The 21,135-nt window shown below is 41.3% G+C and overlaps 1 protein-coding gene across 2 annotated transcripts in view; it reads right to left on the reverse strand.

Annotated features, from left to right (window-relative positions):
• Window positions 1–21,135, reverse strand: part of CNGB1 (cyclic nucleotide gated channel subunit beta 1) — a 734,247-nt gene that overhangs the window by 347,700 nt on the left and 365,412 nt on the right. For both annotated transcript variants that reach the window (XM_044081527.1, XM_044081526.1), the window contains exon 9: window positions 13,630–13,838. In XM_044081527.1, coding sequence (XP_043937462.1) covers window positions 13,630–13,838 — 209 coding nt within the window. The remainder of the gene's footprint in view (window positions 1–13,629; window positions 13,839–21,135) is intronic.

Genomic DNA, 21,135 nt, shown 5'->3' on the forward strand with positions numbered 1-21,135 from the left:
AAGCAAGATGATCTTTGCAAGTCTGTGTCACCAGAATCTGGTGACGCATTGGAAGTTGTTGGTACGACCACTGTGTGAACAGCATCCACTGAAGAAGGCGCATGTAGAAGCGAGCCAGGGGAAGAAGAGTAATGGCCGCAGCCATGAGGCCTAATACCTTTAGAACCATTCTGGCCTGTACTTTCTTGTTGGCTAGAATGATCCTGACATGACTCTGAATGTCTGAAACTCTTTGATCTGTAAGGGTAGCTGACATCCGAACAGTGTTTAAGTTTGCGCCTATGAAAGTAATAGACTGGCAGGGCGATAAAGATGACTTTTCAAAGTTGATCGAGATGCCCAAATGAGAACAAAGATTTATTGTGTAATCCCTGGCTTGAATAAGCTGATGCCTGGTGGTGGCTGACAGGAGCCAGTCGTCGAGATACGGAAACACCTGGAATCCTTGGCGTCTCAGGTGAGCCGTGACCACTGCCATGCATTTGGTGAACACTCTGGGGGCTGTAGTGAGACCAAAGGGCAGGGCTCTGAACTGGAAATGACTGGACCCCAGCCGAAAGCGGAGAAATCTCCTGGAGCATCTGTGAATTTTGATGTGATAGTACGCATCCTGAAGATCTATTGAGCACATCCAGTTGTCCTTCTGTAAGAAGGGCAGAATTGACTGAAGAGTGACCATTCGGAATCTTGTCTTCCTCACAGACTTGTTGAGTCTGCTGAGATCCAATATTGGTCTCCAGTCTCCCGTCTTTTGGGGACCAAAAAGAACCTTGAGTAGATTCCGGGCTCTGAATGGTCTGTTGTAACTGGCTGAATGGCTCTTTTTTGCAGTAGTTTTGAGACTTCTAACTCTGCAATTTCCCTTAGACCGAGTGGTACATCTGGAAGGGAATTTGAGGGGAAAGGACTTTCCTCGAAAGGAATTATGTAACCCTTGGATATGATCGACTGTACCCATCTGTCTTGAGTGAGGGAATGCCAGGCTTCTGGGTACAGTGATAATCTTCCCCGACTGCCTCCAAGGAGGGACAGCCGGGCAACATCTCAGGGATGCTGAAAGGGCTTGTCAGAGAGAGGCTCTCTGTTTCCCTGGTTTTATGGACCCCTCTGCCTCTAGAGCGGCGTCTGTTGTTGTTACCCCCTCTGCCTCTAGGGGTAAACTGACCACGTGAATCCGGCGTGACTCCTTGGGATTTACGGAACCACATTTTGCCACCTTTCTGTCCTTTGGGGTAAGGTCTAGAAGGGGTGGAAAAACGGACTCCTGGCAGAAAGAGTCTTGCCGTCCTGCTCACACCTGGTCAAAGTTTCCTTCACTTGAGGGCCAAACAAAGCTGACCCATCAAAGGGAGAATTTGTGAAGGACGCCTTAAAGGGATCTGCAAAGTCACATAGCCGCATCCAGGCTTGGCGTCTAAGAGCCACACCTGTACCTGCGGCCCTACTCGCTCCATCAGCAGCATATGATATTAGCCACATGGAGGAGTTTGCAATGGAATTAAGGGTTCCTAGCTGCGAAGCAATTTTTCCTGAGCTCCTGCAGCTGTAGGATCCTGAACAACATCACCTAGCTCCTTAAGGATATCCCTTTGGAGTCTGGTGAAGTGACATAGGTAATTCAGCGAGCATAGCAAAGGTCGCTGAGGAAAACATCCGCTTACCGTACCTATCCATGGTCCTAGAGTCCTTATTAGGAGGATGGTCGGGTACGGAAGGATCTGCAAGTTCCTTCTTGGTGGCTGCAGCCACCACCATGGCATCAGCGTGGACACCCTGAGTGAGGAATTGCTTGTCACACGGGCAGTGATAAATTTTGAAGGCCTCCTAGGGACTGGCTCTACAGAGTCAGGAGCAGCCCACGCCTTTCGGGCAATAACCTGCATAAGGGGGTCGAAAGGCGGAGACACCCAGGAGGTGGAGGGCCGAGATCCAAACGCCTCTAGGTATACTGACTCATCCTCAGAGGGATTATTGGTGGGCCAGTTTCCCCTCTGTCTAAGGAGTTCTAGGATGTCTGAGAAGGAGACATCCTCAGAGGGGGATCTTGGGGATCCCTCTGACTCATCAAAGTCAGTATCTGAAGTGATAGACTCGGGGGAGTCTACATGTTTCCTCTTACAAGTCCTGTTCCTAGGAGGATCTCCCGAAACATCAGGAGAATCCTCGGAAGAGGGGAAAATTCCCAATGGGGAAACCTGAGGCGGAGGATCTCTGGGTCCTGTAGCAAGAGAAGTGGCAGAGATGTCAACAGGCACTATAGAGGGAGGAGCTAAGGGAACAGACTGCTGGCTGATACCAGTGGCCAGCACACTCTTCATCACCTCGAATGCTCCCCTCCCAGGCAGGTCCGAGAGAACCCATTCCGAAGAGCTAGGAACTCCAGGGACCACCGAAAGGGAAGTCTCCGAGGCAGATGTCGGAGCCGAGCTCACCAAGGCTCCAAGGGGAAGAGCGGGCTCGGACAAGGGTCCGATGCCACTCACCCCCTCGGAGGAGACCATGGAAACCCGGCCACCGAATCCCTCTAAGGAAGGTCTCGAAGAGGAGATAAGAGTAGAGGCTGAAGGAACAGAAGGGGGTATCCGTCCCTCAGCCGTAGCAGTAACCATTCCCGAAGACTCCAACTCCAAGCTCTGGGGTAGAGTTGAAGGAGGAACTGCAACGGGGTGTGGACCAATAGTCGTCTGTTGAGACGGACTATGTAACATTTGGGCCAGTGCCTGTGTCTTAAGTAATCTACTGACCACTCTCTCTAAGTCATGGTCAGAAAGCCTGGATGACCTTGAAGATCGGCTCCGATGGCTCCGTCCCGAGAGGAGAGGTGAAGCCGGAGCCGAAAGTATCGGCTCCAAGGAAGGAGACCTAGACCTCTTCCTCGAAGGAGCCATCGGAACCGATGAAACTATTGAACCTGTCGGAGCCGACAACTTATCGGAGCCGACAGATAACCTCGATGCATCGGCTCCAGCCGGAGCCGATACAGCCACAAAAGTAACGGTGTCGGAGCCGATCTGAGCCGACACCGATGCCTGAGCCACATGGTGGTCGGAACCAATCGGAGCCGACACCGAAGTGGTCGATGCAGATTCGGCACCGATAGCCATCGGTGCCGAAGGCTTAGTTAAGCCAGAATCGGCTCCAGCCGGAGCCGATCTCGACTCAGAACGAGTCAGAGCCGAGGCCGCAGGCTTTGACACAGAAGCCTGGGCCTTGGAAGACTTGGTAGTCTTGGATGGAGCCGACTTAGCCGGAGAGCCCTCCGGCTTAAGAAGGCCCCTCAGTATCAACTTATTTCTTCTTTCCTGCAGGACTCTCTGGCTGAAAGAATGACAAATAGCACAGGAGTCCTGCAGGTGAAGAGGCCCCAGGCAGTACAGGCAAGAAGTGTGACCGTCTGTCAGAGACATTTTCTGACAGCACGAGTCACACTTCTTAAAGCCTGAGAACCTTTCTTTTGACATGGTGCAAACAGACACACACACCAGTCAAAGAATTAAATTAAATATACCCAAAGGTATAACTAAAAAAACACACACACACACCCTAACGGGGGGGGGGGGATGGGATGGGAAAAAGTCTGACTAAAAAAATAAGGAGAGACAGACAAATTTCTGTCAGAAAAAGTTTAAAACTAAATAAAAACTAACAATAAAGGGTTTTTAAGTTAAAAGGGGCTAAAATAGCGAATTAGCAAATCACTTACCAGGAGCTGGTAAAAGGAGGACCTCATAAGCAAAGCGGCAAACGAGATCTGGGTACTTACCACCTTGCATCATGGGATATGGGCTGCCTTGAGCTGGTAAAAGTGACTCTCGAGCTTAGCAAGTGCCGAGTCGGAGCCGAGGGATCGGCTCCGAACCCATCAAGCAAGAATGAAGGCGAGATTGACAACTTAACATTTATTGTTCTTAAAATGTTTTTATAATACTTTGGAGCTTTTCTCCCCAGGCCTCCTCTGAAAATGAGCACCTACCCAGTCGGCCTTTTTCAGTTATCACTATCAATAAGGTAACTATAGGTAGCCCATGCAAAATATAAGTACAAAGATAGCATATAATATATATAACAAATCGAAATATACTAGAAAAATATGGACCATAAAGAAAAAAAAACTGTAAGTTAAAAAATATATAATTTGTAGGAAAGACAATAAATTAAAAGTTTGTTAAGATGTTAGGAATCAGATTTAGACTATTGCAAGAAGAAAATAAAAGCAATACATCTCAGGAACATAAAATAAAAGAACAAATTCCAAACTGCATTGTACTTAGGGTAGTATGCTATCCCAACCATTTTAAAAATGCCTGATTCCAAAAGAAGTTCTTGCAGTACCTCAAGCCATATAGGCTAAAGATAAATCATGGAGGCCTACTTGAAATTCCAAAAGCAATTTCTGTCTCACTATAGTGCAATACTTTGCAATTTTATATAGGCATTTGTGATAACCCACCACTGGACCAGTAATCAAGGAGCCTCAATCCTCACCACTGTCAACAATGGGGGACATTCCCTGAGAAGATGCCAAGTACGCATACAGTATTTCCAGATGCAGCTCTCTGCATCAAGTGCAATTTGCCTTAAGAGACACAGAGACCACAGTCAGTCTGGGGCTAGTTGCTCCTTCTCCCTCTTCCTCCAGATCCCCAGTAAGACTCCCCACTGGCACAACTATAGAGTTGAAATCTCAGCTGAGTGACTAAGCCAAGACCTCCAGCACCCTCTCTGTCCAACCGTTGTTTCGGGTCCCTGCCCAAGTAGCTGACACATACTCTCTTTGAGGTTTGTTTTACATACACATGCACACACACACACACACACACACACACACACACACACACACACACACACACACACACACACACGCACGCACGCACACACGCACACACGCACACACACACACCTAAGAAAGCCTGGCACAGGTTTACTAACTATACCTCCTTCTGCCCAGACTGTAAGGTAGCTATCACTGCCACCAGTCACTCCTTATCAGCTACTTTAAGGCCTTTAGCAAAGTGTGTCCAATCTTACTGTGTAATATTAATACTAATACAAATGGTACTTTGACCAAGAGCAAGGCTATTAGCAGTGGCCCACAAAGTGTCCCCAAATAAATATGCAAGTACTCTCAATACTTAAAAATGTCTACACAGATCAGCCACAATGAAAGATGTAATTATATTTAATAATAAATAATAAAAAACAAGACGATACTAAATATATATTCACAGTGACATCAAAGTTCAAAACTACAGGAAATATTTAAAATAACATTGCAGTACAGGCTCACACAAATAAAGAAAAATGTCTAAACTTAGCTTTACTATATTCCTGACTGTATCTAACAGAGTAATACTGTTCCCTAGAAACTTACTTCATTACAGCAAGGAAGAATTGTTTTGAATGGGTCATCTTGTTGTCAGGTCCAAGACAGAATACAGAATGCTGTCTCATGAAGAGACTTCTCAAAATAATATCTAAAATATTACTGCTGGGATAGCTTGCAGAATGACATAATTTCTGGTCAACTGACTTTTCATTTTCAGGCAGACCCCCACTGCTGAAGCTGGCAGTATTTAGTGTCTACCTGTAAAAATACCTGTAAAATACTCATACAAGGACTTTTGCTCAGATCTTTAGCAGATGCTGGAAGACATAAAAATTGCATTCCTTCATGCTTCCAAAGTAGCAATTAGTTCAACCTAAAGACAATACAGAAATCTTTCTAGTACATACTTTGTGTCTTTAGCTGCATTGGAACCTGTCAGATAGCTATAAAGTAATTTAATTTCAGATATTTTTTTCTAAATTTGCTGGAATGAGGTTAACCTTCTGTAGTCGAGTTTCAACTGTTGAAATATATACATTGAAACAGTTACAATTGTGCATGTACATTTCTGTTCTCTTCCAGCAGGGTGCAATGTGGACACATTGTAAACGCAGCACTTTACAAATACCTTTTCATCACAAACATCTGTACAAAGCAGTTTGATATGCACTTGACATACAGTTCTAATACATTTGTAATACAAGCATCTTATATAAATTAGTTTGATATTCACAAATGATATATAATTATTTACAAAATTCCAGCTAACTGTGCTGGCAGTACCTCCTTACCACACAGCATTAAACACCAAAATAATTTGTCAAAATAATTGACTTAACCATAATAGTCAATGGGCATTTGTGGTGTATTAGCACTTCCACCTGTATGTTTGTAGTGGTACTGCAGCTATTGCATGGGATACATCCCATATGCCTATAGTAAAATTGCCACAAGACAGGTGGAGCTATTCTATAGGCAGAGGTGCAACTGCTAGATCTAGCTAACTTGTAGGCATGTATGCATTTGTGAGTTTTCAGAAACATCCCCTTCTGAGAAATAGGATGACCAAAAGCTACTTTTTTGACCTAGAAATTGACTGCACTGTAGGTGCACAGCCCAAAGCACACCACCCATGACTTTGTAGTTTAATTCTGCATGCAATGATGACAGTGGTTTACTGTCAGCATGTAACACAATAGTTGGCCCAATGGTTAAGGTCTTCACCTCTCTTGCACAAGGTACAAGGTTCAGTCCTGACCTCTGGCTAGTGCCTGTGGTGATTTTACATGTTCTCTTATTCTGGGGCATTCCACTTTAAAAACTGCCCCACCAATTGGAGTTGTGGGCAGCAACAAAGTTCTCTAGAAGATGCTTATTGGGGGGGGGGGTACCTAGACCTGGTTCATAGATTGTGTGCCATTAAGGCTAGCCACTCAACAGTCCATAATCTGGCTCTAGGTGATCTGGTCACATTGACTAATGCTTCAAAAAACAGCAATAAAAAGGGGGCATGTCAGGGACCCATCATAACAGTGGGATGGGTCTATGTGCCCCTAGTGTGTGTGTGTGTGTGTGTGTGTGTGTGTGTGTGTGTGTGTGTGTGTGTGTCATAAAACTCAGCAGAACATGGTGAATAAGCTACTAGTGGGTTGATGTCCAGTTGTCCAACTTGGGCTGCATAGAATAGCTCAGTTGAATAAAAGCTGGAAGTAAAATCTATCAAACTGCCAAATATGAACTAAGAATCTTTACACTCAATATAGGTTCACAGACAGGAGATAGCTTGGAAGTGGATGAATGATGGTAAGTAGGAGACTGAGCATCCTCAACAACCAGGAGACAAGATGGAAGGACAGTGCAGCAAAGCCACTTGGCTTAGGATAGTACTCATGAAATGGTGTAGGAATTGTGGTGAGGAGAGGGTTTAGAAGACAGTCAGGGATGTCATCAAAATTAGGCAATCAGATTCCAATGTAGGGATAAACATTATTCATAATCTCAGTCTATGACCCACGACAGGGTTGTGATAGTGAATTAAAGGGTGCATTCAGGCAGCAATTGCAGGACCTACTAGATAATGCAGATGTTGGATTAGTTGGCGGAGAAATGGTTCCAGAGGGTATTCATACCAGTATGGGGAGATGTGCATATCCCAGATGACTGGAGAACAAACATACCAGTGCCAAATGTACAAAAAGAAAATGAAAATTCATAGCTTTGGGCAGTACAGAGGTGTCAAACTCATATCACACTGCATGAAAGTTCTGGGGAGGGTCATTCATAAATGAATATGCAGAGTAGTGGAAAGTAAGATGGGAGATGAGCAGTTTGGATTCGGATCAGGATGCAACAAAACTGACCTGATGTTTGCAGTGAGACAGATTGTTGAGAAGAAGCTAAGAATGAGGAGAAAGTTCAACTGAGCACACCTAGATTTGGAGAAAGTATATGACAAGGTTCAAGAAAGTTGATTTTGGCAGTCCTGCCATGGTTTGAAGTACTAGAAACACTGGCAGAACTGGTTTAGGCTATGTGCATGTACCCAATGACTCAAGAACGAGCAGTGTTCAGTCTCACAGAGGGGTTCTCAGTCAGAGTGGATGTGCATCAGGGTTCAGCTCTGAACCCACTGCTGTTCATGCTATTAATGGACTACATTAGCAAATGAGTTGGTGGGGGCAGATCAACAAACCTGCTGTGTGCAGATGACATGGCCTTACTTGCAGGCTCTGAACAAGAAATTCAGGCAATGATAGTGGAATACAATACAAATCTGAAGGCACAGTGGAATAAACTGAGTACAGATAAGACCAATATAATGGCAGCAAATGGGGAAATCAGAAGAAGCTATGAATTGATACAGAATGGAAAATAGTGGAACAGGTTAGTTAGCAGCTTCAAGTATCTGGGAGGTATGGTTAAGGAGAAATGAAGTCTGAAAGAGGAGGTCAACACTAGAAACAGAGGAGTTGCTCCAATAACATAGAGGGATAAAGCTTTGACTATGGCTTAGGAGATGTGGACTCGATTAGTGCAATTGATGGAGTGATAGGGAAGGATGGGCATGCTCACCCTTGGGGGGATGGGTGTTCATTGATGAGACTTCCTAAGGGGAGGCATGGTCCAAAGATGGGAATTGCTGTCAGACATCCAGTCAATGAGTGCAGAGGAGGGTGGTGGAAAAAAGTGGGTAGGGTATAAAAGAAGCCTCCCAGGCTAATGCAGAGATGGCCAAGCTCCCAGGACACACTTACAGTCCACAACTGTCCCCAGCCACACTGTACATCCAGGGCAGATTTGCGATCATTTGATAGACCCTACATGGACATGAGGCACTGGGGAGCCAGAACAGTTAAATGATGCAGGGGAGACCAAAAATAAAAAGCTTGAATCTGAGGGGCTGATGCCAACTGGCACAGTGTTTCAGGGGGTAGTGTGTGACAGAAGATCGTCAAGCAAGCTGAAAACTGTGCTTTATAAACAGTGGTGTGACCAGTTCTAATGTATGGTACAGAAACCTGGGCAGTGAAGGCAAAGCAGTTGAGGAAGTTAGAGATGATGAAGATGAAGTGCCTGAGATGGCTGGTAGGATTCACACTCTAGGACAGACAAAGAAATGAGAACATCAGACCAGAAACCTAAGTACGTCCAATTGCAGAGAAGATCAATGAAAGATTATGGAGGTTCAGGCATATATGCAGGAAGGCAGAAGTCAATCTGGTGAAGGTTTGGGACAAACAAGAAGAAGGCAAGAGAAACTGAAGGCATCAAGAAAAGAAATGAATGGATTGTGTGAGAGACCTGTGCAATCAGGCATGACTGACAAAGAAGGTAGAAGAGTGTGACACTGAATTGGGAGAGAGATGGTGGCAGTTGATGCAACTCATGAACCCCATATAGAAAATGGAATAAAGGGGCTGTTGATGATGATGATGTTGTCACTGTCAGTCTGGTACATGCATGGATTATTGGGAGGTATGCTGTAGGACTGGCTATTCTTTATATTACACCAAGAATAGGTAATTGGTTTATTTACATAGTATACTTGTGAATCCCATTACCTCTCCTTGGTGTAGTATTCAATGTAGAAAGTATTGTGCCATGCATTGGGAAAGCATCCTCCGTCCATGACATTATACTGAAGCAGAATGTGGATCTCGGTTAAAAAAGGTGCCATCTGATAAATGGGAGAGAGCCTCTGTAATGCCACCCTGATACGTTAGGAATCAGGACCAAGATCTGATGGTATACAAGTAAGAGGAGTTAATGAATGAAAAAAAGGAAGATGAAAACAAACAAACAAACAAACATTTAGAAAATTATATTTAACAGGGAAAGAAATTAATGTATCTGAATGTAAATGACTTGAAAATATCAGAGAAAAGATTGGCTGTAATTGTGATGTTTAGGAAAACTAAGGCAGATACTTAGTGAAAACATATTAGATTAATAAATTAACAGGAAAAATAAAAAAGAAATAATGAGGTTCAGGATAAGCAAATTACTGTTATCATTAGGAGAGGAAAAATGTTCTGGTGTCTTAAATATTTACCTGTGCATACAATCATGATATTAACTTCCAGATTAAAATCATCACCGTAATGCGTACTGCTAGAAAAAGTGCATCTCCTACCTCTTTTATCTCCAGTCCTCCCACTTTTTCTATTTACACGCTCCATCTATATATGTGGGGTTTGAGCTATACATAACCCATCCCCTCTTTCCATTCTGTTGTCTCCTTTCTGAGGGTTCCTATCATATGTTCGAAGGTTTAAATCTTCGAATCACTAAAGGTCGATGCTTAATGATCAAAGTTTTAAAACCTCGAATCATAAAAGAGATCGCCATAGAGTGCAGGAAGGGAAGATTTCCCTTTACTGCACTGTAGTGCGATCTCAGAGTTGGTATATTTAAGTAGTGGGGGTATGGGGGGTGCAGAGGGGCTTGCCCCCCCTGCATAGATAATTTTTTTTTTGTTTTGAGCTTAAAATGTTTTTTTTTTTTTTACATTCGAAGTATTACAGGTTCGATCATTAAAGTTCAAACTTTAGTGATTTGAACTTTTAATACTTCAAAATTATGATATAGACCTCCTTTTTGAACCCAATGTGTGTACCAGTGCAGTAGTTAGTTAATGAGTCCTTTCGTCTTCACATCCCTAGTTCTTTTGATATTCGTAAATCACTTTTGACATATCCCTTCCTTTTTAAGACACGGAGTAACTAACTGAGGTGCTATATCCCCTTGGTTACAGTACTGAATATGCACTTTGCTCTGCTACGTTAGGAATCAGGACCAAGATCTGATGGTATACAAGTAAGAGGAGTTAATGAATGAAAACAAGGAAGATGAAAACAAACAAATAAACAAACATTTAGAAAATTATATTTAATAGGGAAAGAAATTAATGTATATGAATGTAAATGACTTGAAAATATCAGAGAAAAGATTGGCTGTAATTGTGATGTTTAAGAAAACTAAGGCAGATACTTAGTGAAAACATATTAGATTAATAAATTAACAAGAAAAATAAAAAAGAAATAATGAGGTTCAGGAAAAGCAAATTGCTGTTATCATTAGGAGAGGAAAAATGTTCTGGTGTCTTAATTATTTACCTGTACATACAATCATGATATTAACTTCCAGATTAAAATCATCACCGTAATGCGTACTGCTAGAAAAAGTGTATCTCCTACCTCTTTTATCTCCAGTCCTCTCACTTTTTCTATTTACATGCTCCATCTATATATGTGGGGTTTGAGCTATACATAACCCATCCCCTCTTTCCATTCTGTTGTCTCCTTTCTGAGGGTTCCTATCACATGTTCGAAGGTTTAAATCTTCGAATCACTAAAGGTCGATGTTTAATGATCAAAGTTTTAAAACCTCGAATCATAAAAGAGATCACCATAGAGTGCAGGAAGGGAAGATTTCCCTTTACTGCACTGTAGTGCAATCTCAGAGTTGGTATATTTAAGTAGTGGGGGTATGGGGGGGTGCAGAGGGGCTTGCCCCCCCTGCATAGATAATTTTTTTTTATTTTGAGCTTAAAATGTTTTTTTTTTTACATTCGAAGTATTAAAAGTTTGATCATTAAAGTTCAAACTTTAGTGATTTGAACTTTTAATACTTCAATATTATGATATAGACCCCCTTTTTGTACCCAATATGTGTACCAGTGCATTAGTTAGTTAATGAGTCCTTTTGTCTTCACATCCCTAGTTCTTTTGATATTTGTAAATCACTTTTGACCTATCCCTTCCTTTTTAAGACATGGAGTAAGTAATTGAGGTGCTATATCCCCTTGGTTACAGTACTGAATATGCACTTTGCTCTCCCAGAATGTTGTGACACTTTCATCTTTCCAGTTTAGCACAACACACGCTGACAGACTTTGGATTCTGTAGTGTCTGTGCAAGATGCCTCAATAGGCTTGCTCATTATAGAATTTAAGTATCAGCTGTCAGTAGTATGCAAGAAGATTTAGAGTCTGAACAGATTTAGAGTCTGTCTCTATGCTTATTAATTTCTTTGGACTGCTTCCATACTAGAATGCATGTTAAGTTAAATTAGTCATGTCTTGTGCTTTTAATATTGTGACAATTTTTTTTTCTGTATAGTGTGAGTTCTGGATAACCTACCTGCTCTTAAAGTCATATTGGACAAGGACACTACTTCTAAAGCTAAATTCCCCGATGATGAATTCTGAAGTTTGCCATGGGAAATTACTACTGATACAGTTTCAAAGCATGCATCAAAAGTGATTTCTTTGCTTCTGGGATTTTAACTCTGTCAGGTTTCTGTGATTGTAGAATTGGTACGTATAACTGTAGGGACTGGGGTTGAGAGGACACTTGTTTTAATTTTTTGTACAAGGTTGAGTCCTTGGTTAGTTTAACTCAGTGAGCTGTGTCCTAAGTGGGTTCTGTTTCAGGGATTCCTAGGTGAAACATCTGTTTACATGTCTTCTTTCAGTACAGTATACTAACTTTGTTTGCTGTGACAATTAAAATGTACTTATGTTTCTAAATCATTTTAAGTTTGAAAATGGTCTTTTGGTCATCATTCTCATCCAGATATCAAACAAAAATAAACATAAGAAAATTAAAAAAAAATAATTGTGGGTATAGCAGTGTTGCTGAATGGTTACTAATTTACATTCTAAAAGTTTCTTTGCAATAGTGCTATTTTGCTGACTTGTTTCTTTCATTGAGTTTTCTGATGTTATAGATGTCATTGGGTTATTTTTTAATACATAACTTAAATATGCAGTGGATATGTTATAGTTACATATGTATGCTTAGAAAAGTATGAATTTGAGTTAAGTTTTAAATATATCATAGCAGGGAGCATTTTTCTTCAATATGGTTGCTAAGCAGGTTAGTGGAATCTCTATCACCAGCTAGTAAATCATCCTTATGTAGGAACACTTAGGCAACAGCCTGTTTAAATCCCGTCAAGAAAAAAATATCAAGAACTGGAAGCTTCTACTATTGCAGTAACTCCTAATGTAAAAGTCACTTTCAACAGAATAAGGCAAGATACATTACAATAATTAAATCTTTAACTTGTTATCTTAGCCTCAAATCTAGAGTCAGACTAAATGTCAAAACTCAATGCCTCTTCCACTTAACAGGAACTATTTGTACCCCCCCCAAAATAAAACTCCAAGTTCAACTTTAGACGCATCACTGCTGGAGAGGTATAAATATTCATGGAATAACTGAACACAACAAAAAGCTTAGACCTTCATACATTGCTCCCAAATCCCCCAAAATGGCCTCAGTCTACTCATCTAAACCACTGATCAACATCATTAACTTAACATTAACTGCAGCCAAACCACTGATTAATATCATTAACTTAACATTAACTGCAGCCAACTTATCCTACAGTTGGGAACCTAAAATTAAAACATTATTACCCAATTTCTTCAACAAAAGGTGTCCATTGATTGTACATACATAGACACCACCCACTCATTTACAAACATTCTAGAAAACATACTATACTAACAGTTTACAGACAACTTCAGTAAACATAGTCTCCTGCCAAAGACAATGCATGTTTTTCAACTATGCTGCAGGTAGTCCTTGTAGTACCACTAGCTCAGTGTAATAAATACAATAAATAAATACTAGATATACCAAAACTGTTGTAGCACTTTTGTTGCCTGAATATCCTGTGATAGATGATTGCACTTGTTTTGTGTAAATGCTTTGCCTGTAATAAATATATTTACTGAAAAATGTAAAAGAGCAAAGGCTATAGTTCACAGTTTCTTCATAAATGAGTTTACTTACAATGATGTCACCACCACGAACAAACTGGAGGCGGGCTTGAACCACAGTCATGTCCAAGATGTAAATTAGGTCACAGATATAGTCCATTAAGAGCCAGTACATGATGTTATCAGGTGTCTGGTATGGGAAGGTACAACGAACTGGGATTAACCAGCAGTTCCAGTTCCAGGCCACAGTTACAAAAAATAGCCAGAGAACGTAGTAGAAATCTAAACAAATAAAACCAAAATTATAGTTATCAATTTTATAGCCACAGAATACACAATCTACAAATCATGTCAGTGATATAAAATCCAGTTCTCCCCTTCAGACCTCTTTCATTGGCATTCTCATTGGACAAGCAAAGTATTGCATATTTTGTATTACTCACTTTTCATTTTTGAGATTGGGAGGTTGTATAAGCTCACAACAAAGCTTGCTATCCTCATTTGTAGAATGCATGTTCTAGATCTATGATCTATGCAGTATCTGCTGTTTCATTAGCTCAGTATTCCTGTAAATTTTTTTGTTGAGGAAAGTATTCCAAAGACATGTTAACATGTGTATTCTTGAAGCTAAACTGGGACTGTGTTTCATGCATAGAAACTCAAACAGATCTACTTCAGATCACTGAAATCCCATTTCACTGAAATTCATTTGACTGAGACCAAATCACCTAATTTTCAAAATACTGAAAATTCATTTCACTGAATCTTATTTCACTGAACTGTAAGCTATAGACCTCCCAGCAGTAGTGGCATTGTGTAGAGTACTGTGAGGCAAGTAAAAGGTATATGCCCTTTTCTGCACTGTAGTGGGATCCTTGAGTTAGTGTATATATGTATATATATATATATATATATATATATATATATATATATATATAGTTAGGAGGGTGTTTGGGGCACAGCCCCCCACATTAGGGGGTGTGGGGTGCTTAGCTCGCCTTACTTCGTTTGGTTTTACATTGTCTGGTTTCTGTTAAGAGGATAAGTAAGTAGTTTTTAAGTTGTGGAAAGAGGTAGTCATTAGTTTTGTGAGTGTGTTTGTCTATGGTTTCCCATTTTGTCTTTTGAAATGTAACAATGTAAGTTGTCAATGAAGTGAGATTCAGTGAAATGAGTTGTCAGCACTGTGAAATTTAGCTGATTTGCTCTCAGTGAAATGAAAGTCAGTGAAATGAGATTTCAGTGATCTAAAGTAGACCCATGCAAACATACAATGTGTGTATGCATATTCAGAGAGAAAAAGATGGTGAGATTAGAGGTTACAATGGAAGTGACACATGGACACCACACGCCATATGATGGCTGGTACAAGTGGAGTGCAAATAATGCAAAGACTACTTTCATTTAAAAGAAAAAAATTACAAAGACCAATATTTACTTTCTAGCATGGAATACAATTATTATAGCAATCATGAAGTACAATACACAGGGCAGGAAATGATAAAAATATTCTGTGTCCATGTGCAAATGCCATAAAAAAGAAAAACAATTCAGCTGAGTAAACATTGGTGGCCAAATACATTGTTGGGGAAGGTTATCTTACTCACTAACTTCACACTTAAGTGAAATCTGCTTTAAGGCTTTGGCATGAGAGAGCATGGCCCTGTTCTCAATCACATAGATTAATTGGAGTAAATATGGATTGGGAAAGGTATAAAATAAGGTTTGATAAAACACATTTATAAACAATAAATTAAAATAATGAAGAGAGAGGACTGTTATAAGGACAGATACTTTTAGTAGTCTACAAATCTGAACCAGAGAAGTATTGTCAATTTCAAATAGAAGGTGGGAGACAGACGCAAGGCATATATGTGCACCACAAACAACGCATGTGTCAGTAATAACAAACGTAGCTGAGGGGTGGGCAGGAAGGAAAGAAATAGATGTCATCAACCTGTTTCTCCTTGGATTTGCTGGGGGATGGATCTGGTGTAATGGTAGGAAACCTTAGCAATGGTTTGGGGAAAAAAATCATTTGAAAAACAAGAGCATATGGGATTATGAAGTAAAAGGTCATTCTAATGCCTATACTGACAACATTGCCATTCTGTGGTGGGATGATATTGATATCACTGCCTATCTGTGCAGGAGTGGTACTGACATGATTACATATTTGTATGTGGGTGGTGCTGACACAGTGACATATCTTGGCTGGTGTGGTGCCCACATGATTACGTATCTGTACTAGTGTGGTGCTTGCATGATTACATAAATGTGATTGGTGGGTAATGACATGATGACATATCTGTGTGTGGGTGGTGCTCACATAATTACATACCTGTGCTAGTGTGGTGCTGACATGATTGCATATCTGTGACTGGATAGAGTAGACATGACTACATATTTGTACTAATGTGGTGCTGACATGATTACATAGCTGTGATTGGGTGGTACTGACATGATTACATATCTGTGCTGGTGTGGTGCTGACATGATTACATATCTGTGTGGCGATGGTGCTCACATGATTACATATCTGTGTTGGGGTGGTGTTTACATGATTACATATCTGTGCTGGTGTTATGCTGACATGATTATATATCTGTGATTGGGTGGTGCTGAAATGACATACCTGTTAGTGGGTGGTGCTGACATGATTACATATCTGTGAATGGGTGCTGCTGATATGATTACATATCTGTGCTGGTGTGGTATTGACATAATTACATATCTGCGTGGGGGTGGTGGTGCTGACATGATTACATATCTGTGTTTGGTTGGTGCTGACATGATTACATATCTCTGCAGGGGTGGTGCTGACATGATTACATATTTGTGCTGGGGTGATGTTGACATGATTACATATGTATGGGGCTGCTGTTTACATGATTACACACCTGTGCAGGGGTGGTGATTACAAGATTATGTATTCGTGCTGGTGTGGTGCTGACATGATTACATATCTGTGCTGGTGTGTGCTGACATGATTACATATCTGTGCTAGTATGGTGCTGACATGCTTACATATCTGTGTGTGGGTGGTGCTGACACAATGACATATCTGGGCTGGTGTGGTGCTCACATGATTACATATCTGTACTAGTGTGGTGCTTGCATGATTACATAAATGTGATTGGTGGGTAATGACATGATGACATCTCTGTGTGTGGGTGGTGCTCACATAATTACATACCTGTGCTAGTGTGGTGCTGACATGATTGCATATCTGTGACTGGATAGAGTAGACATGACTACATATCTGTGCTGGTGTGGTGCTGACATGATTACATATCTGTGATTGGGTGGTACTGACATGATTACATATCTGTGCTAGTGTGGTGCTGACATGATTACATATCTGTGTGGGGATGGTGCTCACATGATTAAATATCTGTGCTGGGGTGGTGTTTTCATGATTACATATTTGTTCTGGTGTTATGCTGACATGTTTATATATCTGTGATTGGGTGGTGCTGAAATGACATACCTGTTAGTGGGTGGTGCTGACATGATTACATATCTGTGAATGGCTGCTGCTGATATGATTACATATCTGTGCTGGTGTGGTATTGACTTAATTACATATCTGTGTGGGGGCTGGTGATGACATGATTACATATCTGTGTTTGGTTGGTGCTGACATGATTACATATCTCTGCAGGGATGGTGCTGACATGATTACATATTTGTGCTGGGGTGATGTTGACATTATTACATATGTATGGGGGTACTGTTTACATGATTACATACCTGTGCAGGGGTGGTGATTACAAGATTATGTATCTGTGCTGGTGTGGTGCTGACATGATTACATATCTGTGCTGGTGTGGTGCTGACATGATTACATATCTGTGCTAGTATGGTGCTGACATGCTTACATATGTGTGTGAGGGTGGTGCTGACATGATTACACATCTGTGCAGGGTTGTTGCTGACATATTACATATCTTTGCTACAGTGATGCTGACATGATTACACAGCTGTGCTGGAGTGGTGCTGACATGACTACTTGTCTGTGTGTGGGTGATGCTGACATGATTATGTCTGTGTGTGGGTGGTGCTGACATGATTACATGTGTGTGAATGGGTGGCCATGACATTACAAATCTGTGTGTGGGGGGGGGGTGCTGACATCATTACATATCTGTGGTGGGGTGGTGTTGATATGACTACATATCTGTGTGTGGGTGGTGCTGATATGATTACATGTCTGTATGTGGATGGTGCTGACATGATTACATGTCTGTGAATGGGTGGTGCTGACATGATTAGAAATCTGTTTTGAGGGTGGTGCTGACTTGATTACATATATGTGGTGGGGTGGTGCTGATATGACTATATCTCTGTCTGTGGAGGTGCTGACATGATTTCATATCTGTGTCTTGGTGGTGTTTACATGATTACATACATGTGCTTGTGTGGTGCTGACATGATCACTTATCTGTTAATAGATAGTGTTGGCATGATTACAAATCTATACTGGGGTGATGCTGACATGATTATATATCTGTGCTAGGGTGGTGCTGATATTGCATATCTGTGCTGGGCTGGTGCTGACATTATTACATGTCTGTCAATAGGTGGTGCTGACATGATTACATGTTTGTGAGGGGGTGGTGCTAAGATGATTACATATCTTTGCTGGGGTGGTGCTGACATGATTACATATTTGTGCTGGGGTGGTATTCACATGATTATATATCTGTGGGGGTGCTGTTTGCATGATTACATACCTGGGTGGGGGTGGTGAGTACATATTTACGTATCTGTGCTGGTGTGGTGCTGACATGATTACATATGTGTGTGAGGATGGTGCTGATATGATTAAAGGTCAGTGAGTGGGTGATGCTGACATGATTTCACACCTGTCCTGCAGAGTTGCTGATATGATTACATATCTGTGTGTGGGTTGTGCTGATATGATTACAGGTCAGTGAGTGGGTAGTGCTGACATGATTTTATATCTGTGTGTGGGTGGTGTTTACATGATTACATATATGTGCTTGTGTGGTGCTGACATGATCACATATCTCTTAATGGGCAGTGTTGACATGATTACATATCTGTGCTAGGGTGGTGCTAACATGATTATATAGCTATGTTGGGGTGGTGCTAACATGATTACATGTCTGTGAGTGCGTGGTGCTTGACATGATTGCATATTTGTTTGGGGTAGTGCTGACATGATTACATATCTGTGGTGGGGTACATATCTGTGTGTGGTTGGTGCTGATATGACTACATATCTGTGTGTGGGTGGTGCTGACATGATTACATATCTGTATGTGGGTGGTGCTGATATGATTACATGTCAGTGAATGGGTGGTGATGACATGATTTCATATCTATGTGGGAGTGGTGCTTACATGATTACATATATGTGCTTGTGTATTAATGACACGGCCACATCAGTTAATAGGCAGTATTGACATGATTACATATCTATGCTAGGGTGGTGTTGACATGATTACATGTCTGTGAATGCATGGTGCTGACATGACTACATATTTGTGTGTGGGGGGTGGTGCTGACATGATTACATATCTGTGATGGGGTGGTACTGATATGAATACATACAGATCTGTGTGTGGTTGGTGCTGATATGACTACATATCGATGTGTGGGTGGTGCTGACATTATTACATCTCTGTGTGTGGGTAGTGCTGATGTGATTGCATGGCAGTGAATAGGTGGTGCTGACATAATTTCATATCTGTGTGGGGGTGGTGTTCACATAATTACATATGTTTGCATGTGTGGTGCTGACATGATCACATGTCAGTTAATGGGCAGTGTTGACATGATTACATATCTATGCTGCGGTGGTACCAAAATGATTACATATCTGTGCTATGGTAGTGTTGAAATGATTACATACCTGTGGTGGGTGATGTTTACATGATTATGTATCTGTGCTGTTGTGGTGCTGACATGATTACATATATGTGCTGGGGTGGTTCTGACATGATTACATATCTGTGTGCAGGTATGTGCTGATGTGATTACATGTCTGTTAATAGGTGGTGATGACATGATTACATATTTGTGCTGGGGTGGTGCTGACATGATCATGCTGGGTGGTGTTTACACGATTATTTACCTGTGCGGTGGTGTTTACATGATTATGTATCTGTGCTGGTGTCATGCTGACATGATTAAATTCTGTGAATGGGTGGTGTTGACATGATTACATATCGGTGCTGGTTTAGTGCTGACATGATTACATATCTGCATTTGTGGTGCTGACATGATTACATGTTTGTGCTAGCTGGTTATGACATGACTACATATCTGTGTGGGGGTGGTTCTGACATGATTACATATTTGTGTCTGGGTAGTACTGAAATGATTAAATGTCTGTGAATGGGTGTTGCTGACAGGATTACATATTCGTGTGGGGTTGGTGCTGACATGATTACAATTCTGTACTAGGGTGGTTCTGACATGATTAAATATCTGTGTGTGGGTAGTGCTGATATGATTACATGTCTGTTAATGGGTGATGATGACATGATTACATGTCTGTGTTGAGTGGTGTTTACATGATTATTTACCTGTGTGGTGGTGATGTTTACATGATTACATATATTTGCATGTGTGGTGCTGACATAATCACATGTCAGTTAATGGGCAGTGTTCACATGATTACATATCTATGCTGGGGTGGTACTGAAATGATTACATATCTATGCTATGGTAGTGTTGAAATGATTACATACCTGTGGTGGGTGATGTTTACATGATTACATATCTGTGCTGGGGTGGTTCTGATATGATTACATATCTGTGTGCAGGTAGTGCTGATGTGATTACATGTCTGTTAATAGGTGGTGATGACATGATTACATATTTGTGCTGGGGTGGTGCTGACATGATTGTGCTGGGTGGTGCTTACATGATTATTTACCTGTGTGGTGGTGGTGTTTACATGATTATGTATCTGTGCTGGTGTCGTGCCGACATGATTAAATTCTGTGAATGGGTGGTGTTGGCATGATTACATATCTGCGTTTGTGGTGCTGACATGATTACATGTTTGTGCTAGCTGGTTATGACATGATTACATATCTGTGTTGGGGTGGTGCTGACATGATTACATATATGTGCTGGGGTGTTGCTGACATGACTACATATCTGTGTGTGGGTGGTTCTGACATGATTACATATTTGTGTCTGGGTAGTGCTTAAATTATTACATGTCTGTGAATGGGTGTTCCTGACAGTATTACATATTTGTGTGGGGTTGGTGCTGACATGATTACAATTCTGTACTAGGGTTGTTCTGACATGATTACATATCTGTGTGTGGGTAGTGCTGATATGATTACATGTCTGTTAATGGGTGATGATGACATGATTACGTCTGTGCTGAGTGGTGTTTACATGATTATTTACCTGTGTGGTGGTGGTGTTTACATGATTAAGTATCGGTGCTGGTGTGGTGCTGAGATCATTACATTCTGTGAAAGGGTGGTGTTAGAATGATTACATATCTGTGCTAGTGTGGTGCTGATATGATTACATATTTGCGTGTGGGTGGTGCTGACATGATTACATGTTTGTGCTAGGCTGGTGG

The sequence above is a fragment of the Protopterus annectens genome, chromosome 8.part0 (genome assembly GCF_019279795.1).
Source record: "Protopterus annectens isolate FY-2018-M chromosome 8.part0, PAN1.0, whole genome shotgun sequence".
In the NCBI taxonomy this organism is placed as follows: Eukaryota; Metazoa; Chordata; order Ceratodontiformes; family Protopteridae; genus Protopterus; species Protopterus annectens.